The 27100-nt window shown below is 34.7% G+C and overlaps 1 protein-coding gene across 1 annotated transcript in view; it reads right to left on the bottom strand.

Moving 5' to 3' along the window:
• LOC148821912 (uncharacterized) overlaps nucleotides 1-27100 on the bottom strand; it is a 69003-nt gene that overhangs the window by 4250 nt on the left and 37653 nt on the right. The window contains exons 21-48 of the mRNA XM_088931043.1: nucleotides 24230-24283; nucleotides 23412-23510; nucleotides 22815-22868; nucleotides 22387-22485; nucleotides 22182-22235; nucleotides 21365-21418; nucleotides 21011-21064; nucleotides 20603-20656; nucleotides 20293-20337; nucleotides 17525-17623; nucleotides 15885-15992; nucleotides 14574-14627; nucleotides 14076-14129; nucleotides 11740-11793; nucleotides 11271-11324; nucleotides 10792-10899; nucleotides 10470-10523; nucleotides 7804-7857; nucleotides 7478-7639; nucleotides 6744-6851; nucleotides 5871-5978; nucleotides 5456-5509; nucleotides 3940-4047; nucleotides 3119-3172; nucleotides 2921-3028; nucleotides 2386-2439; nucleotides 750-857; nucleotides 312-597 (exon numbers count right to left, since the gene is read on the bottom strand). Coding sequence (XP_088787169.1) covers nucleotides 312-597; nucleotides 750-857; nucleotides 2386-2439; nucleotides 2921-3028; nucleotides 3119-3172; nucleotides 3940-4047; nucleotides 5456-5509; nucleotides 5871-5978; nucleotides 6744-6851; nucleotides 7478-7639; nucleotides 7804-7857; nucleotides 10470-10523; nucleotides 10792-10899; nucleotides 11271-11324; nucleotides 11740-11793; nucleotides 14076-14129; nucleotides 14574-14627; nucleotides 15885-15992; nucleotides 17525-17623; nucleotides 20293-20337; nucleotides 20603-20656; nucleotides 21011-21064; nucleotides 21365-21418; nucleotides 22182-22235; nucleotides 22387-22485; nucleotides 22815-22868; nucleotides 23412-23510; nucleotides 24230-24283 — 2356 coding nt within the window. The remainder of the gene's footprint in view (nucleotides 1-311; nucleotides 598-749; nucleotides 858-2385; nucleotides 2440-2920; nucleotides 3029-3118; nucleotides 3173-3939; nucleotides 4048-5455; nucleotides 5510-5870; nucleotides 5979-6743; nucleotides 6852-7477; nucleotides 7640-7803; nucleotides 7858-10469; nucleotides 10524-10791; nucleotides 10900-11270; nucleotides 11325-11739; nucleotides 11794-14075; nucleotides 14130-14573; nucleotides 14628-15884; nucleotides 15993-17524; nucleotides 17624-20292; nucleotides 20338-20602; nucleotides 20657-21010; nucleotides 21065-21364; nucleotides 21419-22181; nucleotides 22236-22386; nucleotides 22486-22814; nucleotides 22869-23411; nucleotides 23511-24229; nucleotides 24284-27100) is intronic.

Genomic DNA, 27100 nt, shown 5'->3' with positions numbered 1-27100 from the left:
CTCAGTCGCTCTCAGACATTCAACCTCCTTGTTTTTATGTACTGTACATAGGATTGACCCACATCACATATAATTTGACTATAAATAATATTTGTTCCTCTTTGTTTCACAAATGTGTTCCACTGCACACATGTTGATATCTGAAGACACACCAATTAAGAATGAATTAAGAATTAACTAATGTAAGCATCTCCATCTTTTTGTACAAAGGCTGGATCTCTTTGGCAGCTTTGTTGTGTGTTATCTTTTTTATGTTTGGGGAGTAACAACAATATTCTACATACAAAATAAGCATAAAAACAATTACATACCACTTTTAAATTCTGGATGGCAAAATGTTAAATCTCTGCAGTTGCGTGCTGGATTCTTTCTCGATCCATCTGGAGTTATGATATTTTCAATTTGTGTGTTGATGGATTTCAATGTAGCAGCAATCTCTGCTACACTACCAATTCCTTCAGTAGCCTGGTCACCGATGAAGTAAGGCGGCCAAGATTCTCCTTTGTAGGGACCTGGTATGTTTGAATCACTACAGCAGGGGCCTGGAGGGCCAGGGGGACCAGGAAGACCTTGTGCCCCAGGCAAACCAGAGTTGCCCTGTTGAAATATAACAATTTTAGTCTTTGTACATTATTATGTATTGAATCTTACATACAAATTTTGCATGGGTTACCTTTTCATGCAATTTGTATGTTATTTCAGGACAGGATTTAAAACTGGAAATCATGCAAAGTAGCATAAAGTCTTACCGCAGACCCAGGTTCACCAGTTTGACCTCTTGGCCCAGGGGGTCCAATTGGACCTGGATATCCACTCTGACCATCTTTTCCAGGAGAGCCACTAGGACCAGGAGGGCCCTAAAGAGGATTATCAAAAAGATGAAATCCTAATATAGGATAATTTGCAGTGTTTATTCCTTTCATTGAGAGGTCCCTGGTTAACACAAGAAGGGCCTCCTTTTCACAGTTTAAATATTTTTTTTTCTATTTTTCTATGTGTTTGACTGTTTTGTAATTTATTGATACCAAAACTAAATGGAATCAATAAATTGATTGATTATAAAGATGACCTAAGAATGACCTAAAAAGTCAATTAGAGTGAGCTAGGAATGAAACATTGGTGCCGACCATCTCTAATCACCTTTGCTGAACCTCTTATCTTGGAGGGAGAAGTATAATAAGGGAAAAAATACAGTATCTGTCAGAGATATCTCTGAAATATGTCCATACAAAGTAATGAAATAGCGTGCTAAGAGGTGATTGGTTGGTCAGATATCAGCTATCATATCAGAAGAAGGTTATACAGAAATATCTTTCTCTCATTATTTCAAGGAATCAAAGCAAGACACTGTCTGTGAGTTCTACATTTCTTCGGATCAAACACACCCCACTTTTCCTGTACAGAGAAAAGCACCTCCTCTGTACGTTCATGATCATGAACCTGCAAACAGTACTATTGATTTGACCTAATTCCTGCAATCTACCTCATTGTATAAATAGGTACCACCTTTGCTGGTATCAACCCTGCAATGTACAGTACTAGCATTCCTTCAGGGAAAGTCTCAGTCTCTGCTCAGTCTACATAAAACTACAGAAGAGGGGACAAGCTATAACTTGGAGTCACTATGCTCCAGTTTGGACGTTACCTATCTGAGCTTCACAGACCATATGGATACAACTACTGTTGGTGAAATACTATTTTTGCAATGACACCTTCACAGCCATGCTTGACTTGCATTCTTCACTGTAGAGCAAATCCAAACCACACTGACAACACAGCTGTGTGTTGTCTGTCTCAGTTTTATTTTGGTTTTCTGACTGTCCTTCCCAGGACATTTGGTAATGCTGCTACATCTACAATATTTCTTGGCCTTCCATTTACACTGACAATACGTTTTTACATGTCTAGTCTTGACTGGTGACATTTTGAGAAATAAGAATTTCTGCTACAATGTCTCTGCTTGGCTAAGGGAATGTGGTGATCTGTCACACCTTAATGTTTTTTCCAGTTTGTCAGATGTAAAGTATGTTACCAAGACTGTAAAACGTATGATACTCCTGCTTTTGTTTATATGACCTTATACTCCAAAGTGGCCACTTCCTGAATTTTTATTAAGAATACATGACAAACATTAAAAGATTATTTTTCCACTTGAGGCCAATACGAATATAAGGATTTATGAAAGTCACTAGGGTGTCTCATACAGTACCAATTGTAAAACATGCAACTTTCATATACAGTAAATGAATGCCTGCAATATATTATTTCTTAATATGGTCTTAGAATATTCCAAATTTTACACATTTAAAATACACATTCCTTTTTCATGCTTGACTGTTCATTCATTTTCAGCTATTCTTTTCTAATTCAAGTTTTTGTACTTACTTTAGGACCCATAGGTCCAGACGTACCAGAAGGGCCAGGTTCCCCAGGTCCACCCTTGTAAAAGTAATGAAATACAACAGTTTATATCAGATTCTGTTAAATCTAGGATAGCAGCCAAATTATGTGACCTATCAGCTTTTCATGACAACTATACAGTATCATGGCCATATCATATAATGACATCGCCACTTTTCATACCTCTATTATTTTCGGTTTCAGAGAACAAAACCTTTCAAAACTCCTCAGATGTTGCCAAAAATCTAATATAGCTGCCAAACCATGTTGCCTGTCTATGTAACAGTCACTGTGATGCTGCTTCTCATTAGCTTTAAGAGTCATGCAAAGATGATAGATTGAAAAGGTGTAGATGGGGAGGCAGTGGGGATGTTGTAGAGGTATGCAAAATGAAGACCTGGGTGTGAGACTTATATACAGTACACAGACAAGTGGAAGTGTGCAGATTAGAATTTAACCTTCCTCGCTAACTTCTGTTATGAACTCCATTCATAATACTTTATAGTGCCTTATCACTTACAGGGGGACCTGGAATACCAGGGTTTCCAGGGAATCCTCTGTGACCTTTAATTCCTTTTTCACCAGGTGTACCAGCCTCACCCTTGTCTCCACGGGTGCCTGGAACACCCTGGTCATAAAAAAAAAACAGAAAGTAAAAGGATTTAGGTTTTGATGCTTTAATAAGGGCTGAAGAAGAAGAATACGTTTGAAAACTTACAGGACGTCCAGGAACACCAGCCGGCCCGGGTGATCCAGCTGGACCAGTATATCCCTAAGGTCAGAAAAAACGAGACTTATAAAGAATAACTTAAGATTCATGCAATTTTTTAAAGTAAAAGGTATACGGTATAACGCTAGAACTGTAGGTATGTTTTACATTTAGTGATTGAATTTAAATGAAGTGTGGATTTACTTCATGAAAATAAAAGAAAAACAACATTTATTTTAATAATAATAGTTGTATTTTAATAATGAAGAGGAAAAATGTTTATAAATTTTGAAGAATACTGTATATTAAAAGGGAGGTACTATATATGCTAAAACAATAAAGCTATTAATAGATTACCTGCGATATGATACTTTATTAAAAGAGATTGTGATATTTGGAAAAATAGATGGCCAGTTACACTCAGATGTTGAAAATGTACTGGATACTTTTTCATTTACAGGCAGCCAAAGTGATACACATTTAGACAGAGAACATGTTAAAAAGTCTGTCTTCATAAGTTTAATCTTATCAAATGAATAAGTCTTGTTCCCACAATCAACATATACTGAATGCATGCTGTTGTTGTTCATTTTATTCAATTTAATTTATTTTTCAGAATTCAATGAAAAATATACTCTGGTTATGTTCTAAGTGCAATTACTGTAATACTGTAACAGTAAATTGCATAACCTAAATATAAAACAATCAAGAGCGTGATAGGGAATTAAATATCTATAAACATATGTATGTATGAACTATTTATTCATTCGAATTACAGTAAGTGAGATTATGGGCATGAGATGTTCTATTGAAATCTAGTGATAACTCACAGGTTGTCCTCTTTCACCATTTTTCCCAGATTCACCAGCAGGTCCCTGGGGCCCTGGAAGTCCTGGAGGGCCGTTATTTCCTGGGTGACCATCTTTACCAGTATCTCCCTGTGAAAACAAAAGAAATGTATTGTAGTAAACTAAACACAAAGTTGAAGTGTGTGTCTTCAGATTTCATTTGTGCAAGGCCATTGCTTTGGGTGCTTTGACCCTATCAAAAATTTTATGACTTTTCTTGAGGTGTTTCTGTAGGCCTATAGTAGATGTTAGAAATCAAGATTATTTTATATATCCGAAACATATATTCTAGAGTACTAAAATAGTTTGTTATTTTTAAAGATTTGTAAAATACCATGGAAAAATGTCCAGAAAGCTGCACTTTGTAATGTCTGAGACATTCAATTGTTAGAAGAGACAACAGGGAACTAAAAATATCTTTGCAGCTAACTCAGGAAATGCCAGCATATTGGAAAAACGGGTGACCCTTCTATTTTAAGATTTAAATCAGCAGTTGTTAAAAGCTATTTTTATGCCACTTTTTTGTCTCTTATGCCATTGTATATGATTGTTTTGTATTCTGTTTATGTTCATTTATAGGCTTCCATAAACTGCATGAACTCTGTGACCCACTGAGTTTACCAAACTACTTGTGCAATCATTTGATATTCCCTGATGCATCCAACTTGAACACCTGTCTATTCCTGAGGCATTCTAATTTTGATTCTGATGTTTTCTTTTGCACATAAAATGCATAAATCAGTTGAATTTAATCCTTCAGACTGAATTGGCCAATATAAGATATTTAACTTTTTTCACCTAATATACTGCTTGTTTTTATTGTCTCTATATTTTTGGATCATTTTTATGCTATCATTCTGTCTACTTCACAATTTAGCCTGTTATTGCCATCAGTATTCACAATCACACATAAAGACAAATGAGACAGTTCTAGAGGTGACCATAGAACTGGTCTATAGATGAGGTGGTATTCTTTGGAGCAGTTATGCAGTTGCATTCTTTCTTCACACATTAACCTTTTCATCACTTTAAGTAAAGAGCTCTACCCTATACCTTTACCCTGTACCTCTTAGCAAATTCTAAAGAATGGTTAAGGTAATGAGAGGTAGCTTGACCTTGACAGTCATCTCTGGAACTGTAAAACTGGAAATTACATTTACGAACATAATTCCTCAAAATTCATAAACCAAAAACAAAATTTACTTTATGTTTTAAACTTTCAGATTTGTTCCCAAGGTTTAGAAAACTACTCAATATGACATGTTTGTACCCTAACAGTACCCTGAATAATCAAACTAGAAACTCTGTTCCTTCACAAGATAAAAAGACCAAATAAAACACTGAGGACCTGTGTTGTGGTAGATCTTGCTATGAGATTGGCATTTTCCATTCAGGTTTGAACAAAGGTTTACACCTTTCTTATAGCATAAATCTTTATGATTACATATTTTCTTTCTGGGAAGAGTGAGTACAAATTAGAAACTAAGAAGTGTCATACCTTAGGACCAGGACTGCCATCTCGTCCAGGAATTCCATCAGTGCCAGGTATACCCTATACGAGAAATAAATACTGTAATTTTTTATTTCCTTGATTAGGGAATTGAGTAAGGTCCAACATGATTTGGACTTGGCAAGGATTAAATTTATATTTTTCCCTGATTAGCACAATATTCTAGAAATGTATTTTCTTACATGTCCTCTGCCATCCAGCTATGTGCATAAGAATATCGGAAATGCAACATTTTCAGAATAGTAGATATATAAACATTCATGCTACTTAATAATGATTTAGCTGAAAGAAAACATAAATAGTTTCCTTGTTTACATGCAATCAATTCAGTTTTATTAAGATGTCACATGGAAAAGTTAAATATTTTAAAACACTACAACTAAGTTTTCACAAAAATACTTACATCTTTGCCTGGCTCCCCTGGCAAGCCATTGGCTCCAGCAATGCCTGGTGGTCCATTAAGGCCTCTTTCACCAGGGGCACCTGGGAATCCATCTTTTCCTGGTGATCCCTGCAATAACCCACATAATTTTATCTTACACTTTGGTGTAGATCAGCTTGGCTAGGTAGATTTAAGTTTTAAAGTGGTACAGGTCATTTTACAAGAGAGGAGTAGAGAAAAGTGTCTGGAATGTTAATAGTACTGTATTTCCAGACCTGATTAAAAAATAAAAACATAAAAATACACACAAATAAAACAAAGTCAAGCTTTAAGATAAGGGTAAGGGTGTGGGTTTGGGTATGGTGCACAAACTGGACTACTACTTTGTTCACAGTACCCAGAAACAATAAATTTTGAAGGACAGTACAAGTTATTATTACTGTAATTTGGCAATTTGGTCATCCTTTTTTCCATTTATACAACTGGATATTTTGTGGAACCCATCTGGAGCAAAGTACATTGCTCAAGGAAGAAATTACCTTCCAGTTTTAAGTTCAGAGATCTAACCACTACTCCCACACTAATGCTAATTTGTGAGTTTATTAGTGTTTCTGTTATAAATTACCTAAAATGTACCCCAACCCTGAAAAAACATATATTTGAACAAATGCAAAAAGATCCAAAAATCTAGTTCCACTAATACAGTTAGGAATAGCTAATATCCTAATGACTGCATTAAATGGTATGTTATTTTAATGCTGATTGACTTTTACAGTCCTTAAAAATAAATCTATCCTTAGAACATTGCAATTGGTGATTAGGATCTGGAATAGAAATTAAAACAAAATACCAAATTTAAGTCCAAAGTAAAATTTTCTAGTAGGAATAACTTACCTGTGGGCCTGGCAGTCCTTGTGCACCTGGTGATCCCGATGGACCTTGCAAACCAACTAATCCTCTTGAACCAGGAATTCCTATTGGCCCAGAATCTCCTCGTTCACCCTGTGAGGATCATGCACTGCTTATAGCCATTACAATTAAATAACTATTACACTACTACTGAAGCAGCAACTACAACTTTGATTACTACAAATACTGAATGTTTATGTTTACACACAGTTTGAACAAAACCTTTACTACTCTAAAAGTCATTGAAGAGTCCGATCAACTGTGCAGTAAAATGTTTAGTTTACTGGTTTGAGCGTTTTTTTCCATTTTCGATCACTCGATGCCTCATACACTTATCTTAAAATCATTATGTTTAGTGATCAAAACCACTTGCGCCTCAAAAGGAAGAAAGAAAAACAATTACTACTATTTGACACATGGAAATTAAAAGGTATGCAATTTACTGTATCAGCTTGAGAGGATACCTACTACCTATACTGTACTTGGAGGCAGTCAGGAGGCAATAACTAGAGTGCTTTTTCTGCTACTTCTTGTCTAAATAAACTATTTACTCAATGAACAAAAAGACCATCTGAATGCCCAAAATTATATAACATAATTCTACATCTACCTGTCCTAGCTACGAAAGATACTTCCAGATGCAATATACTGGAACTTTAGCAATCTTTTTACACAGCTATTTTAAAGCATTTTTGAAATAAATACTCAAGATGTCATACTGGCTTTCCATTTTCTCCTGGAGGCCCTCTCTCTCCTGGGGGGCCGGGAGCACCTTTAGATCCCGGTTCACCTGGGTTACCTGCGGAGCCAGTTTTTCCAGCAGGACCGACAGGGCCGATTTTACCATCTATTCCCGGGGGACCCCGGAAACCAGGACTACCCTGTAAAAACAAAGAGACATCATAGCTAAGAATTCCATGTCACAAAATGTATTAATTTCTTCATTCATGTATTTGAAGAGAGATACCAGTAAATGGTGGCATCTAGTAACAAGTGCTTTCAAGGTATGCAAGTCTACAGTATATTAATGCAACAGATCACTCACATTCTGTCCAGGAGGACCAGGAACACCCGGTGGTCCCATGAGACCCTGGGCACCCTGTTTAAAATAAAATATTTAAAATACATATAAGAGATGTACCAGGACACCAGGCTCAAGATGAAACCCGCAATAAAACAAACTAAAAAGAAAAAACAGTCCTACTGTTTATTACTTGTGCATATTGAATTTGGCCACAAGACCAAAAAATAAAATGTTTTTGCAACATTGTAATTCCTTTAAAGAGCACTATTAACACTTACACTGTAAGATCATTATGTTTGCATAAAATTAATTCAATTTTTCTAATTACAAGGCACATTTTTTAGTACAACAACCGTTAAAAAAATGCACTTCACTGACTTTGTTCTCCGGACCATGAAAGAGAATCTTCGGAGATAAGAACTGACAATCACACTCTGGTTTGTAAAAGATGTGGCTTCATGGTGCAAATATAAGTTTTTTCGTGTCCAGTTTTTGGTGCATAAACTTACAGTTCAGAACCTTACAAATTGGGTTCAGTTGTAATTAACTTTAATGGAGGAGAATTATGAAAATGTATAGTGTGGTTTTCAGCAGTATATGGATTATTTTCAATGCCTGTAGCTCTTGCATCTGTAATTCTCTCCTCTTCTCTTTATTTAAAGCTTTCAAATAACCACATTGTATTTAAAAAATAGAATTCAAATATCTCTGAAATTAATTAGCTCATCTTCAGCATAATAATAAAATGATTACTGTCATCATTCTGAGGACATACTACATTACCACACTATCTCCAGGGAATAATTTATTTCAATTTGTTTGCCATCAGGAAAACAAAAGTAATTACTTCAATAAACTGCATATAATATATGCCTTTTTTCTATTAGATGAAAGCAATGTTTCCATTTTGCCTTCATCCAAGAAAATAAGAGTATAAAGTTTTATAAATATTATATATAGTGCACAGAGAAAATAGGGGATATAGAGATAATATCTGGAATAATGCACTTACTGAAATCAAGCATAAGATAGACAATCAAATTGAAGTGAAGGTCAATTGACGTATAGGTTTGTTTGAAGTTCCAAGGGAAACCAAGCCAATTTTCACAATGACATTCTGCTTTTGTACTGGTATTGGTTCCCTTTTAACCACAAGAGAAATACCTCATGCTCCTGATGGGCAACCTAATAACTTACAATGGGATATGGTATGATATGTGTATTGATATTCAGTCCTTTTGGTCATGGTGACTCCCAGGTTGTGATACCACAGGTTTTGACATGTCAAAAGAGGACGTGTAATCATATTAGCTAATTTAGGTGATCGCCATCACAGAAGCTGATCATGAATTAAGACTAATGTAGACATAACCAGTACTAGATAGTGCAATGTTATCTTGTCATGTTCTCTTAGTCTGTTCTTGCTTGGAAATAATGTTTGGTTTTGCCTTTGGTCTTACACTGTATTATTTTACATTATGTTATTTCTTGGTCTTATATTATTTGCGGTAAAACATAAAGCCATTGAGTCAAAAGGGAATAGTGTGCAGTGGATGCTTCACAACTGGGTGGTGAAATGCCCTTCTGTCACTTGACACAAACACTTTCAAAGTTCTGTTTACCATTAATTGATACTGAAAGTTAAATTGTATGGCTTACACATGAAATGACATTTTGGCAATCTCACAACTTCCTACAATTCCAAAAACAAAATTAAAAATACAGATGTTACGTCCCAGTGTGTGTTCTGTGTGTGTTTTTTCTATTATGTCCACACTGCGGACCCTTGATTGTTCTCCCTTCCCCATTGGCCCACCATTACACCACACTCTCAGTATGACATCATTATCAATCAGCCTCTCAGCCAATCAGAGTGCATCTTATTCAGTATATAACCTGGAGGTTTTCAGCAAGGAGAGGCCTTTCGTTTGACTTCGGTCCCGTTTGGTTTTGGTTATCGCTTCTGGTTATTGCTTCGGCCTCGTTTGTTGGTTTGTTTTGCTTCGTGTGTGTGTATTTTCGTATAGCTTCGGCGTTGTTGTTTTGTTGGTTTTTTGTTAGTTTCTTTGTACTTTCGTTTGTTTGTGTGTTCATCCTTGTTTTGTCATTACCTTGCCCCAGTGTTACATGTTCAACTTTTGTGTTCTTTTGTACCCCGCTCCTGTTGATTACTCTTGTTTTCCCTTATTTGTATTCCTGGCTCACTTGTGTTTCTGTGTGAACTTTTGTATATAAGGTTAGTTTAGGTTGTTGGGTACACTTTACACACTTAGTTGATTTTGTATTAGTACACTAGGTTTAGTACGGGCGAGTGCCATTTGTCTTGTATGGTTTTGGGTAGTCAGTGCAGGTTAGCTAGGGTGTTGAAGACGCCGAAGACTGTGTGTTTCGGGTTTTCTTTTGTAGTCAGATTAGCTTTCCCTCACTGTCCTAGCCAGCTCCATTTTGTTTGTTATTTTCTTTCCTTTGGCACCACTCTAGTTCCTTACCCTTGTTATCACGCTTCCTAGTCCCTCACCAAAACCCCCCTGCTTCCAAAAGAATTATCCTAAATGTTACACCCCTTTTCCCCCTAGACACTTGGGGTCGTAACAACAGATAAAAAGGCTTAATAATATCTCTTAATTTGTGACCTATATACAGTACATTAATGTGAGTACAGTGTGGATGGATGTCTATGCATGTACCTGATTACCAGGTGGACCACTGCTTCCTTTCGGCCCCGCGGGACCCATTCCACCCTAAAAGATCAAGATATCCAAAATCAGAAAAAAAACAACAAAATTGAAATACATTCTGAGTAGACTAACAATCACATATCTTCCCAGTGTGCAATTCACATCTTTACAATTCTATTTATTATACTCTCTTTCTATATTATTCATTCATGTATTAAATAAATAAATATAATATATTTCAATGTCTAAAATGTAACTGTGTGTTGTTATTTACCTAAAACCCACAATTGCTGAATGCCTAGTGTATTATCTAAATGAATCAAGTACTCACCGGTTGTCCTGCTGATCCAGGAAGTCCTGCTGGTCCTGGAGGACCAGCTTCACCTCTGTCCCCTGGTGACCCTTTTTCTCCTTTTAAACCAGGCTCACCATTGTGACCCTGCACCACAGGAGTTTACTTTTAATCTTTTACGCCTATTCTTTTATTTAAACTCATCACATTTATTTTGATCTGACAGCATTAACAAAAAAGTCAGCTCTTGAAAGAAAATAACATTTAATGCATTTTACTGTAGTAACATTAATGATCATCAATAATCACTGTTACCTAATAAAAAAACAATAAATATTGTTACAAAGACTGGGAGTTAAAATGGTAAATCACTAAATATTGGAGAGAGAGAAAAAAGGTCAGGAAACCCAGTTTCATTAACATACTGCAAAAGATTCTGAAAAGGTATGAATCATAACAAGGTTTTGAAGTGTTATTTTTCACTGGCTAATGTAAATATCAAATTAAATTATATTTACAGGGGGTCCAGGGAATCCAGGACTACCTTGAGGGCCAGTTTCTCCTCGTTCTCCCTTAAGAAAAAACAGCAAACAGGGGTATTTTACCACCTACTGTACAAAGATGCATAGTTTGAAAAACTTAATAACAATCCCAAACAATCCCAAATGCATGTTATACACAAAGAATAAGAAATACAATGTTAATCTCTTAACCACAAATATAATCCTGGACCACTTTTGGGGCAGCATTAACTAAATCTCATAAACACAAGTTGATGTATTTACTTCTACATTCACTAACATTTTCTCTATGGCAGGTCAATATACAGTAGTATCTATGGGATAGGATAGCACTTCATGCAAAATAATGTGGGCATATAACATATGCAAGTTAGGTGTTTACCAGTGTTCATTTTACTTTCAATAATTTATATTAATTAGCTCCTTAATAATACATATTATGACCTTAAATGTGTTAAAGACTTACAGGACCACCTCGACCTCCAGGAAGACCAGGGCCTCCAGGAGAACCAGGCTCACCCTGGAAAACAAATTCATTCATTATCATTTGCCTCAGTAAAGCAGGTTTCTAACAAAGTAGTTTACATTCATTTTTTCTTTGGTGTTTGGCATCTTAAGGTCACTGTTTGAGGGGAACAATCCAGTAGGTTTTGTAGGTCAAAAACCCTCAAGAGCACAAGACCTCAAGCAGAGGGTTAAATTAAGTAGAGTACTGTACAGTATGTAACAAAAGACTATAAAACGTTAGAAATATACACATGTAGTACAAGTAAACTAGCTGGTGAACAGTGCAGCTAAGTTGAATTGTCATATGAACACCCATGATATGCAAAGATTAAAGCTTCCACTATGGTACTATCACTCAGAGTTAGATACTGTAAATGACATCTGTAAATGTCATTTGTAAATGACAAAAAGAAAGACAGAAAGTGTAGGATGCCAAGCAAAATTCCATTGCAGTCATTCTGCTCTGTAGGAGAATGTAATTTCCAACGTCATTAGGTACTCTGTCATTTCCTAAACACCTTCTTAACCATGATGCAAAGAAGATAAGACAACATAAACCTTAATCCTACTGAAGAAGCATAAAAACCAAGATATACAGTAATAATGATAAAATATACTTTTCAACAGAAATTGTTTAAAAATCAAACAAAACAACAATTGTTTCTATTTATTTCAAAGCAGTTTGTATTTACAGCCTACAAATATTAAAGCAATATTTAGAAAACATCTGACAATTTTAGAGTTTTCTGTATATTCAAACTAAATGATAATTTTAAACAAGCAGAATGCAGGGTCAACATACATACCTATCCTAAGTAGTTTCAGTATAACATATTATACTTTCTGCACTCTATACTGTATGTATAAACATAGTTATAAGACTCTTTTGGACAAAATAAATTATTTAAAATGCTATTGTTAGATATATTGAGACATAAAATATTTTTTGTCACAACAGATTGATAGAAATAGATGATAAACAAAATGAACTGGTAAAATGTGTTTTAATTAAGTTTACTGAATAATGAAAGTGTCCCAAGGAATGTACCATACTGAACATACATTGCATTAAGGAAGTACAAGACTGGACACTTATGATAAAAGAACATAAGCAATAGCCTTCTTTGATCCAGTGCATTGATCGGTGACTGTAGTGAAGAAGCAGACCACCATGATGATCCCTTTCTAATATGATTGTGTAACCAGCACAGCAGAGAACTCTGTATTTAAACCATTTTATTTAATCTAAATATTGGTGTGGTTTTTGTTCTGAAGTTATTTTAGCTTCCACACAAGCCATCAAATAAATAAAACATCCATAGTATAAATAAAAAAGTATACTGTAAATATATAAATATAGCATGTAAATTGCTTGCTTGTGTTCTGTGATTCCCTTATATTGGTATTATATTTGCAAAGTATAGAATTTTGTGTTAAACACTTTCAGTATACAGCCCTGTGTTTTTTAATGACAGATGTTGTCTGTCATGGCAAATTCAGATTTTACTATTTCTTTTATTTTAAATTAAATATGGGGCTTTTTCTCTGTTTTGTCTCTGGTTGGCACATAAACGTTAACACTCATTTTAAAATGTTTAATATGGATCTTTCTTCAACATTTATGTGAATTATTTTTAGTCTTTAAAATATTTAAGTATTATTCTAATTTTCTGAAGCAATATTATGATATTGGAATATATTGTGTTGATTAGAATCATAACTTTAAAATTTACCTACAGTAGGAAGGTTATTGTCACTGTTTGTTGTATGAAGATGTTGAAGTCATGTAAGAACTGCATGTGATGTTATGCTATTCTCATCCAAATATTTCATAACACACACAATAGGAATTAATTAAATCGTACATACTGTATTTTCTACCACCATTTTAAATATGAAATATAAGTTAAAACATCTGTCAGAGTTACCATAATACAGAATTAAATGTCTGATAAAGTAATTCAATTGAGAGACACTTAACTAATACTGTTAGGTCTCATAGGATGCAATGCACATACTTTAACAACAAAGTCATATTATCTTATCTTAATATTGATATTATGTGATTGCAAACTAGCAAGATCTAGAACTGTTAATCATATTTGAAATATAATTCACATGTAGCTTATACTGTAGTTTACATGTGGGCAAATTATAAGTTGAATGTCAGTATTACTGAACTCTGGGTAGGGGTTAAACAAAGTGTGATATATGCAGATAAAAATTTTGTTATTTTAATTTGGAAGGTAACACAGCTTTTGTTAGTATTTAATGTTAGGAATTAACAGCACTTACTCTGTCACCTGGAGGTCCTTTTGGGCCAGGAGATCCTATAGGACCAATTGGACCCTAATATTAAGAATAAAATAATAGAAACACAAAAGATCATATTTTAAGAAACCAGACATTTAAGTATCATTAATATATATTACAGATATACTGACATGCTTCAATATTTCTTTAATAATGTTACATTTAATTATCTATCTGTGGACAGACACTAAAACATTTCTGTGGACGTCAGGATGTCAGGTTTTGAGGTAAGGATACTATTCTCTTCCCTCTTGTGGTCAATTTCTAATAGCCAATCAACATCAGTGTTTTTAGTAAGTGGAAGTATAATAGAATGCCTGAAGAAAATACACAAAAACCCATGGAAAACATGGATGCTGCACAGGTCCAAGGTCAGAATTCAACACATAACCACTTATACTTCCCAACTTTGCACATAAAATCAGTATTTAATTAAATTGTAGTTTAAAATTTCGATTATTTTTTAGTATGAATACTTACTTTGGTACCGTCCTTTCCAGGACCTCCATCAGAACCCCTTGGTCCCATGTCACCCTATTAAACAAAACAAAAATGGCATTGACATTCATTCCTAACACCCAAGCTATTGCGTTGAATTTTCTCATTCTCAAAGTTCATTTTAGAGCTTTAGCTTTAGAGATTCATTTAAATAAAATATTTATTCATTTAAATTCATATTCATGGAAAGATCTAGAGAGTGTTCAGTTATTCCTGTACCTTGGAAATCATTTATCACACATTTTTGACATTGACAAGAACATCCAACATTGCCTGTGCTTGAGGAAATGGGTGTTTGAAGATTGTGTGATCAGATCTGAAACCAACCTTAAGCAGTACTAATCTTTGCTTTACCCTACAGAGCTGAGACATGGACAACCTTTAAATGATACCTCAAGGTGCCATGTCTGTAATAAATTATGGCTGTGGAAGAATGTTTGACTATAGTCTGGAAGCAGGAGAACCAACATGAGCTTCTTGTAGCATATCAATACAATGTGCACTGAGGTGATGAGTTTCAGACATCAGTTTCTGTGGGCAAGTCATTCAGTTGTTCCAGACCCCAATCAAACACCAGCAGTGGGGTGTCTGGGTGAGTGTTTCAGAATCTAGACTAAAGACCTAAAGCTCATATTTTGGGGGATACTGGTATTGTACCCTAAACAAGGAACCATACCCAAATTGCTTCTGTAAATAAATGTAGTATGAAAAGTAATCAGGCATAGCATATACTCACGTAGAGAGCAGATAAATCATTTTAAGAATGTCCTTACTTCCGGCATGAATAATTGCAATATGGACACCAACCTCTGAGACACTAATGCCTAGAATTTCCTCAGATGGAGTAAGAGTCTGCTAGTAAGATCTCATTCTTTTGAAACTGTACAATGACAATAAGAGATACAGTAGGAAATGGGAAAGCAAGCAATGAGAAGATCTGACAACCCCTCCTCTCTTTAGGCTTTATTAATTATTAACATGATGATGATCAACAATGATCATGTTTTCAGATTTCAAGTATCTCTTTATCACTAAAGGCAAATATTATTAATATATTATTATGTTATTATATAATATTATTAATTTATGGTGCTGTTCCTCTGAAATTTAGTGCTATGTGAAAGAATCAAAATCTCTAAAGTGACCTCCATGATATTGTATTTCACCTGAGATATCACAAGTAAAATATTTTTTCAGCCAAGCCAGTAAACTTACAGTACATAGAATATTGAAGTCTTAAAAGGGGGAGAAAACATAACTTCTGTTTACCACTCCTGTACATCCTGTACATACCTTTTCGCCTTTTAATCCTGCCAGGCCTGGCATTCCTCTTTCACCTGGCATCCCTTGAAGTCCACTTATGCCACTGGCACCAGGGGGACCCAGAGGCCCTTGAGAACCCTGAGAAGTAAACATTTGGAAATTTTAGTAATAATGTAATATTGCATTTTTTTAATAACAATGTTTTATGTATATGTTAAAAACACAGTAGCTCTTTTTATGACTTAAATACTACCAATGAATGGATGGAAATGTACAACAATTTTGTCAATACTTGTCTTTTGTCAGTAACTTACAGTATATCTATCACTAAAAGGTAAAGGTATATGTTAGATATCAGATATTAAACAGTAACTACTGTATATACAATTATAACATACTAGTATTAATTAAGATTTTAAGTTGTTTTTCACTAATAAAGAACCTGCAGAGACATGTTTTTTTAGGTTTGTTTCATGATGATGCGATTTACTATATTCATTTCATATTAATCTTTTCTGCTTTTTTAGATTTCATAGTCGGGGGGGGCAAGCTAGCATTCCCATGGTAGCCGGCCATGTCTCTGGTTACCTGTAAGTCAGTGCTGGTCGCCCTGGATACAGAGTTAGAAAGCCTGTATAATCTGTTGACAATTATGACCTACCCTGTCTCTGATGAAGCAGGCTACCTAAGGTCTGATCTGGCAGTGTTCTGGGCTCTGGGCTATAGTGTTTGCTTCGAGCATCTCAAGTTCCATAGTTCTCTGGATCCCTACTTCACTATCTTGTGCTTCGATTGGATTCGTGACAATGCCCTGCTTTGATCCTTTATGACTTTATTGTGTCTCTCCACCTATGAGTCTGCTTATCTACACCTACAGTTTTGTATTCCCTTTTTGTGCTTTTTCTCTGTGTCACCCACCTTTGAACCCTGTTTGAATAACAATGTATCTGGATTGAGCCTTGTCTGCTTCCCTTGCCTATTTGCTACACTTGCTTGCTTCTTTCCTGTTCTTCCGAGCTTTCCTAGCCTGGTACTGGGTTCGTCTTTTGACCACTGACCCCTGTTTAATTCTCAATCAGTAGATATTACAGTCAGTGAAGATTATATGTTTTTTTTTAAGAATTCACAGTTTTATTACATTTTAATGCTATAACCTAAATGGGTCTGGTCTTAATACACATGAAAGAAATGAGAAATCTTTTGGCACATCCACAGAGACATTTTTTATTTTGCATGATGCAAGTTCATAGGTTCTGACAAGAGAATATCAGTGACTCGAGAATGGTGTACCTCTAACTGATTTTACTGAAAGCTTGCAGACACCCAGAACGTAATGTGAGCTACAGTACTGTTTTCCAGAATACCACAAAAGCCTTGGTCAACTAATACCAACAACTCATAATGGTGTCCTGCCAAGTACGTGTTAACATTTGGGTAGTCCTGATTGTAATTGATTAGTTGCATTACCCAGGAATGAACCAGTGTTCATACCATGTCTGTGTATTAAATGCATTCAGTTTGAAGTGATCCACTGTATTTTTACATTTACAGTTTGCCAAGCTACAGTTGTAATACCATACCCATCAACATTTAACCTATGCATATAAGTTTAAACACAAGGTAGTGATTTAATACTGAGGTCATTTTAATGGCTATAAGGTCATACTCACCTTCTGGCCTTCTGGGCCTGTTTGACCTGGAGGTCCTCTCTCACCTCGAAGTCCTGGTGGGCCTTGTCCGCCTCTCTCTCCTGGCACACCTTGTTCACCCTTAAGTTGTAATTATACATCACATTAAATAATTGCATGTCTTCAGATAATTTTTTACTACTGTTTGAACATTTTTTGTGACAAAGAGATTTGTGCAACTGAATCAATATTTGAATCAATATTCTGTAAACTTACATAACGAAATATTTAGCAAACCTAAACTGTTTACTGTTTTTTTTTCTAAGAGAAAGAATTGAATCCCCCCCACACACACTTCTTCAAGCATTTTGCCTAAATTTGGCTGAAGTCTAAGTAGCTTTCATAACAAGTCATAGATAAAGAAAGGTATAAAATATGAATTTCTCTGAATATCTCTGAAGAAAAGGAAGATGCATCATATCACCCAGATACTGCATACTGTACATCTGACTGTAACTCAAAACTGAGTACACAGACAAGGAAGAAAGTGGTAAGGGATGTCACTGTGAGACCAACAACTTTGAAATACCTACGGTTAAATAGTTATTATGGGAGATAATTTGCATCACTTGGCAATACCCTGGTCACTCCACAAAGTTGTGTTTTATGACATAGAGGAAAAACATCTGCAGAAATGTGGCAAAATGTATTGGTCAGATGAGACGAAAATGATTTTTTTTAGTCTACATTGTGAAGTGCTAGATTTGGCAAAGACCCAACACAGCATATCACCCAGTTATCTGCATCCCTACATTCAAGCATGGTGATGGCAGGATTTTGCTAAGGAGAAGCTTCTCCTCAGTAAGGAATGGAAAGCTTGTTAGTATTGAATAAAAATGGAGAGCAAAGTACATAAATACTAGAGGAAAACATGTTTCAGTATACAATAGACTTAAAACTGTGTTGAAAATTTACATTTACAGGTCAGTGATCGGAAGTACAAAGCCAAGGCTGCACTGCAGTTTTTTTACAAATAAGAAAATGAATGACTTTCAGTTTCTCCCATCAAACTCTTTAATAAAAGTGAAATTATTTGGGACACTAATTTTAAATAATGGGTCAAAGCCCTCAGAACTCTAAAAGCAAATACAGCAAATTAATGATGAGAGAGGGTACTGTGAGGGGTAATTATTTTTTCTGGAATTGTGCCCCAAGACAAAACTATTATATGTCAATTCACAACACCTATTCTCATAAGAAAGTAGTGAAAATGTTTTAGGGCAGTGATTTTAGATTTTGGGGCAAAACCCTCTGAACTCTATTATTTACTGTATGTAGTGAACCATTAGTTGATTCCTTTTCCATAGAATTCTGCCATTGTTTTTAAGTAAACAGTATAGAAATGTATAAAAATGGAGCAGTTTAAGAAAATACTAAAGTATGTTCAGTTATTGCCTGTGTTCTGCCGTTCTGAGTTTTACCTGGTCCCAAAAAGATTCAATGAGTATCAAAGATTCTCTTTAAGGTACAGAAACCACACTTCACCACAGCACCACAAATTTTATGACATACTGTTTTTGATATACAGTATATCATATATATGATATATAATGTGCTGTTTTTTAGTGTTTCTCAGTAACTTTGTGCAGGTTTTTGTTCAGTATTTTATTCATATCATTTTATTTTTTAAACACTTCTGATCCATTTGGTTTTACTACCTATGCAAGCAATTACTGTATAACAGTAATATTAATTATTTGTTTTTTATATTTAGTGTTCATACATAGATTACATATAATTTTTCGTTGCAGTGTGATGGAAATGAAACTTGTTATCAAATAAACCCAACACTAAGCAACATTTGTAGTTTTCAGTTTAGTTCATGGCACTTACAGTAATATATAAACTAAGAAAACACATTTCCCGTTATCCCATGCATTCATTCATCCAATTCACCTGTGCAATAATATGTAATGTATGTGGGATGAAATGTTTTCATTGTTAAAAATGTACCTGTTTAACAATACTCTTTACCCAATGACATTAGTGGTACAACAAACATGTAAAACTCATAATATTAAGTGATAAACGGTATCATTGCAATTATATTTGTCATTGTATTAACAGATTAAGTGTTTGGGAAATTTAAGTCTTCATTGTGCCGCCTGATAGTGTTACAGAGTAGTGCAGTCCTGCATTTCACAACTGGGGAAAAATAAGAATTACGTGCTGCACGTTACTTCTATACACTGCGGTGGCTACCACAGCATGCCTATAGTATATACACTTCGCGTATTCTAGATGGTTGCATCTGTAAGATCAATATATTTCAGTGTTTTCACTTTAGTTTCTGTTGGCAATTAGTGTATTTTAAGTCTCCAGTTTGGGCATTATAAATAAAAGTTTTGTAATTTTGCAGAATGGCTCTCCACAGGAAGGATTTTATACTTTGCAAACTCAATAATCCACAAACCCTACTTCTTCATGTAAGTATATCACACACTTACTTACAATAAGTGCATACAATATGCTTGATTTTCTAAGTGTAGACCTTGGTTGTTATAACAATCTTGGGATAATTCATAGGACAATTATTATTTAATTATCATTATTCATGCTTTATTCCAAACCTTAGGAAACATTTAAAGGTTTATAATCAATTTGGTTATGAACAGATATTTGAACTTTTCTCCCAGTAACCATAATATAAATGTATGAAACCCAAGCTGTTGGCTCGGAAAGTAAGTACTTTACCTCAATTGTGCGTGTTCTTTCATCAGTACAAATATTTTCGAAAATTGTATTATTACCTTAGGACCTGGCCCTCCAGGATTACCATCTTGTCCATTTATTCCCTAAAACAAATAATACTGAAGTCTGTCAAAACATAATATGAATCAAAACATTGATGTATGTAGTTTTATCGGCTCTCTTTTGTATTTGTTTATATCATACAAAACATCACAAGATATTCTCAATTTACTTTCTATTTAGTAAGTTGGAGCTCTTGGTCATAAAATGTATGCTTTTTGAAATATCAGATAAATGCAATTTTTAATTCATCTTATGTGATTCCGTTTTTATCATTTTCAGTAAATTTATTTAAAACTCATATCTTACCTGTTCACCTGGCTTTCCACTTTCTCCAGGAGGGCCTGGGTTCCCAGGTAGACCCTTATTTTCAGGAAATCAACACAAACATGTTTTAATTTGAAACTAGAAGTAACATTTATGTTACCATTTGAGTTAGTAGGGGTATCAAACAAAACTGAATCTATTAGGATAATACTAAGTATCAACTCAATTTTGCATAAGAAACACAAAACTTTCATAATAATTACATAAAAAATGTTAGTAAATATATTCCCATCAATGGTATAGCAAGAGTTCCATGAATAAGAAATGTTTTAAATTTAACCTTGTTAACTTATATAATTAGAAATTTCTCTAGGCATTCAAAACTCAGTAAAAGTAACATAAATTCAAATGAAAACTACTGTAACTTTTAACATGAAAAACCATATGTACCTGGAAGCCTGGGGATCCTGCAGGGCCTGTTGGTCCTATTTCACCTGGAGGTCCCTAAACATAATATTTTTTAACATTAAATAGGATTATCAAGAACCAATACACAAAGTGATAAAATTATTGGTGACTTATCACAGACTCATTCCTTTTTGATGCTCACTCACTGGAAAAGTTCAATCACAAAAACAAATTGCTGATATGTTATTGTTTGTTTTCTAATTTTTCTTTTTTTTGGTTCTCAACTTCATTAGGTAAGGGTTCATTATTACATATTTAATGTGAAATGCTATGATCAACAATTATATATTAATTTTCCAAGTTATACAATACGTAGTGCACTCAAATCCCACTTACAGCTGGACCAGGTAATCCTGCTTGACCAGGTTCACCTGATTTTCCAGATTCACCCTGTTAAAAACAGAATACAATGTTAGAAAATCAGTTACTAGACTAGACTAGGTCAAATTCTAATCTTGCATTTCCTCTTTACTATGCAAATAAGATCCCTGGCTGCAAACGGTGCTGTGTTAATCTTTTCTAGCTCCTGGCATTCTGCTTAATCGCAGATGTACTATATGTGTTTCATACTCAGCATTGCATGAACAATTGCATTCACCTGCTACAAGCCCAGACCAGAGTTGCCTTCCCACCTCCCTAACCTCAACCCCCCAACAAAAACAAGTGGCTCTGCTACTGCCATTCCATCTGCACTTTTATTTATTTATTCCTCCAATTGTTGGTGTCCTCCTGGTGCTGTATTGGCCCCAAACTCTCCCCCCTCCAAAAGCTTCCACCTGTAGTTTCCAAATGTAGCTGAAAGTTTTCGTCCTTTGGGGTTTTCATCCGTAATGTGTCTTTATCCAATCTGTCTAGAAAACTTCAGCAAGCGGTATCATTCTTCCTACTTCCCACCAAAGAGTTTCAAACTGAGACACACACATCTTTTCTCCTTCCAACCTAACCCTCTCACCCTCCTACTAAACCTTATCAATGTAGCATTTTCATATCGGCTCATCCTTCAAAGGTGAGGGAGAATATGACAGCACTGTCATTTCCTTAGCAAGGTGAGTTAAATTACTATTTTATTCTTTCAGATTTATTGACTCATTTCATCATTAGAATTTAGAAATTAGAATCCAAACTACAAAAAGTCATAAATATAGATGCTTACAGGTGGTCCAGCTGGTCCTGAAGGGCCCCTTTCACCATCCTTACCAGAAGGACCCTGAAAGACAAACATTATATTCTTCAAAGCTGGAAATATCTAAGAAGAAAAATGTACTGTGCTCAAATATTTAAAAAAAAAAAACTACTAGATATTTTACACAATAGGCTAGTTTAACAGGATACAAAAATATAAATTAGTGATTACTTACATCACTACCCCGTGGACCAGGGAATCCCATGACTCCTGGGGGACCTCTAGGGCCTGGAGGCCCAGAATTTCCTGGTCTTCCTTGCTCACCAGAGCCTCCCTGTGTTCACAAGGTATGAGTCTATTACAAATGTATACTAAAAAGATTTATTGCAAAAACAACCTAATATTCATACAGAGTAGGACCTAAATGAATTCAGATTTTTTAGAAACAAAAATATGACATACAGTACTCAAGATGCTGCACATGTTATCTACTGTGCATAGGATGCACAAAAAACAAAATCAGTTTTAGTATAAACCCTTTTTTCATTTTTTGCTTTTGCAATCAAAGACATTACCTTTTTCTTTGGAAATTGTATTTCCCAATACCTACCCTTTCGGCACAATAAGCAATTAGCACATAAAAATACATTTGTACAAGTGTACCTGTGGTCCAGGTTTGCCATCTGCACCAGGATTTCCTGGCGATCCTGGCATCCCCTATAAAAAGTTTAAAACAAAACAATTTATTATTCATAGAACTGTCCTTAGGTCTATAAATATGTACCCACAAATCTATAAGATCACTGTTCCACTTTAGTACTTTTGATATTTTTCATTACAAATTCAAAGCCTGAGAGTCACAGTTTTCCAAAAGACACATGAAACGAATTAATACAAATATGATAAAAGGCATGCAAAAGGACACAAAAAAGTAATGGTTTACTAGAACTTTCTTATTTGTAAAATTATTGCCTGAACCACAGCCTTGTGTTTCTGAATACTGGTGCCTTATTGTTACTTTATAAGGTTTTGAAAGTAACAGGATGAGTTGGAAAGATTTTAATTTCTGTTGTGCAAAATGTGTTCTTTTTAATGAAAAGCTCAATTCTCAAATGAAATTTAAAGCAATTAATTCTCTTTTATCACTGGATTTGCAGATATTTTGAAAATTAAAATAAATGTGAACCCCACTTTCTAAGTTCACTCTGAACTAAGTCATAATTCATGTAGTGAAAATCAAAGACTTTAATGGCTACATACTCTCATTCCAGGCTGACCAGGTAGCCCGGCAGCACCTTGATCACCAGGGTTACCCTTCGGACCTGGTAAACCTATTTGACCACGCTCACCAGGACCACCCTAAGTGAAAACAAAATATTTTCATGTGGCTGAAATGACTCTAATACACACTGGAGCTGTGGATCAAAAACAGAACAGATAAAAATGCCAGAACACATGACAATGGGCCTATGAAAGTCGCTATATATTTAAAATATTGGACTGTAATAAACCTGAAATTCTTTTTAAAGCCTTACTACTTTCAATAACAGAATAACTTAAAATACATTATTTTTTCTGAAGCTAGTCCAGTAAAACTGCTGTGTTACATAGGAATCCATATTAATGATTTTAAGCAAATTATTATTATATAATATATGCTGCAAACAGCATTTTTATCACTTGAATAAAGGACTAACTTGCATGATCTAAATGGATATAGATATTAAAATGTGCATTCTTTATCTGCCTCCCACATTTTAGAACCTTTAAGTGACTGTTTAAGTGACTTGTTGTTTTTAAAATTTCAATAATTGCATTATATGGTCCACTTATTCATACCATTAAAGATATCACAAAAAATTGATCTCACAGTCACTAACTAACTGGATTTCAGGTTATAGCATTTTTTATCTTTTTCTAATGGAGTGACACAACCCTTTCTCTCTCAGTGCTTGGTTTGCCTTAGTTTAAAATGTATTTAATTTACCTTTAGCACCAGTCCACAAAAGCCCTTATTCTTTTACTCTCCCAAATTTCTGAAGATGTACAAAGACCACAACAAGGTGTTGGAGTTTTACCTTTTCTCCAGGAATACCATTTGCACCAGATGGTCCTCGCAGGCCAGGCAGACCCTAACAGAACCAAAACATAAATGAACAAAAACAAAACATGCTTACTAATACAGAATGTGGTATGTGATATACTGTATATGCATATACTGCTGTGCAAAATCTTTGACAATTTACAATGTTCTGCTCTTTTCTCTGTGTTTACACTTCTTTATATGTACAAAAACAATTCTGTGGAAATCTAATGAACTTTTAGTTATTTTGTATTCACCTTAGCTTGCCAGAATAGGCTCTGGCTTCCCCGCATCCCTGAACTGTTTGAACTGGATGAAGTGTTTAAAAAATGGATGGATGTTTCAAAAGTCAATCTTGATAGATCTGTTCCGTGCTGCACAAAAACTAGCCTTTTAGATTTAAGCATATATGAAAAGGGACAAATGATAGTAATAATGAGAAACACCTGAGAATGAGTCAATAAGATTTGGTGAGTGTGTTCTGATGGATTGGCCCATACAGAACTTCAATAGTGGCTGAAGCTGCTGAGATTCTATCAATGTGAATTCAAAGGAACAAGTAATAGGTTTATTCCATGCTGAAAAAAAGAAGAAAGAGAACACAACATTTCGCCCGTGGAGCCTTCTTCAGGTGCACACGTTGTGTTCTCTTTCTTCTTTTTTTCAGCATGGAATAAACCTATTACTTGTTCCTTTGCAGCCTACGCATACTGACGCAGCTACCCACCAGAATGTGAATTCAAGATAGTTACTTGACAAGCTTGGTTCCTTCTAATTCAGTCAAACCCTAAGGCTGAAAGTCAGTCTTACTGGGGTAATGTGCCTGGTTGAGGAGAATGACAAACTATCCATAAAGGTGGAACTGTTGTCACCCCACCCCCAATACTTGCCCTTGCCCCTGCTCTCCCCCACTTTAACAATGGATGAGTCAGGGACTGATGCCAGAGTGGAAATTGGGTGGGATGGAGTGATGTGAAAATGAAGCGCACGCAAATTAATAAGCAAGAAATATGAAATATATATATATACATACTGTAGGTTGATAGGAGTGGGCAAAATTAGGGTTTGACCTCATCACAAACTTCTTTTTAAAACTCCATATATCCATAGAAAACATTATTGGAGGCTTTGAGTGAATTGTTAATGCTCATTACATATGTATTGTAACTATAATTGTGTTTACAATTTTAGGGGTGTACCTAAGATTTTCTTTCCTGATAACCATGGCTAATTTTAAGCCACTGTAACTGTTGATATTGATTTCATATTTATATTTGGTAAATGAGTACATTACAAGCTACTGAAACAAGGCAGCATTAGGTTTAATTCAAAAATAGTTAGGACTAATTAATTAAAAATTAATTAAATTAATTTAATTAAAAAGAATTAAAAATAAGGAGGACTAAGCCTTAATCTGATCCATGTCAGTATGCAATGTGAATGCATCTTCCAATTTAGCTCTTGGATCGGACATTCCACAGACAAACACACCATCAAATGGAGACAACTTTTTATCTAATGTCGACAAAATGTTTATGTTAACTTTTTGAGGCAGTATTACAAAGAATAAATAAAGCAAGCTGCTTACTGACAAAATGAAATATGGCTATGCTAAAAAAAAATTAGGAATAACATAAATCTACAGTTCTATATACTGCATTTTACAGCTGTTCTACATTATAAATTCTATAACAGTGTCATCCAAAGTTTATGGCTGATGATAGTGAAGAAATTGCTTTTATGCCAGCTAGAGAAGAGATTTTCAAAAGGGAAATCATTTTCAATGAAGAATTCATACAAATTAAGAAACTCATAACCATTTCATTACTTTGACAGGACTACTTTGAAAGATCCCATCAGAAATAAAAGTAAAAGTAAATTATATTTGATGACCTTAGAGATCTTTGAGAAATGCATACAGTGGAACCTACAGTATGCGCAAAGCACTTTGCTTACAAGTCATCATTACAAGCTCTACTTATAAAAAAGTCTCTTTAGTCATATAGTCATTCTGTTATGGATTAAAGCTGGAGTGATAAACTCTCCAGTTGAATGTAAACCATTCTGAAAGCATATAAAATATATATCTTTGATATCTTTAAAGATAACTAAAGGTACAAGCAGATTTTTAAAAATAAACCATATTTAATGTTTAATTTTATTCATGAAGTGTTTTCGATGTGAAACAAAGCTCCTTTTATTAAGATGGCACATATAAAACTAAATTGTATTATTGAAACAAACGTTTGCATACCTGGACTCACGTGTGTACTTAGGTCTTCATTTAAAAGCCATATTCAGTATTATGCATAAACATGTATTATAATTTTTCATGTTTTTATATATAATTTATTTTGAGACACTTTAAATCTTCCACGATTTTCTTTTAGTGGGAGCAGAACTTAGATGTTTTTGGCCAGCTGTGGACTTAGCTTTAACCCAATGTTTAATTTTTCAATTTTTTAGTTCATATTTTAGATTTAAAATGTCTCTGTGTCCTTCTCTCCTAAGGCTACTGTGCTGGTACTCTGCCTCTATCGATAGAGGTGGAAGTTAACCCTATCTTTAACTTGATTAAAATAAATATTGAAAATGTCATAAATGAAACCTTTGCTGCTGTGTTAAAGAAAAAGTCTGAGTCAATCTTCTGGTTTAAACTGTTTCTAAAATGGGTGTCCTCGTTTCTTCTTCGAAGTGTTTGATCTGGTTAGAAAATGGAAATTTAGAGTAGGTACTCAACCTAATCAACTACATGTCTTTGAGAGAGAAAACCAGATCTTGGCAGAAACCCAGGACCCTGGAACTGTGAAAAAGCAGTACTACCATTCCACCATCCCACCCAAGATAAATGTTCTGCATTTTTGTT

This window comes from Atractosteus spatula, chromosome 13 (assembly GCF_055471065.1).
Source record: "Atractosteus spatula isolate fAtrSpa1 chromosome 13, fAtrSpa1.hap1, whole genome shotgun sequence".
Lineage (NCBI taxonomy): Eukaryota > Metazoa > Chordata > Actinopteri > Semionotiformes > Lepisosteidae > Atractosteus > Atractosteus spatula.
This window is presented reverse-complemented; position numbering and strand designations above follow the sequence as displayed.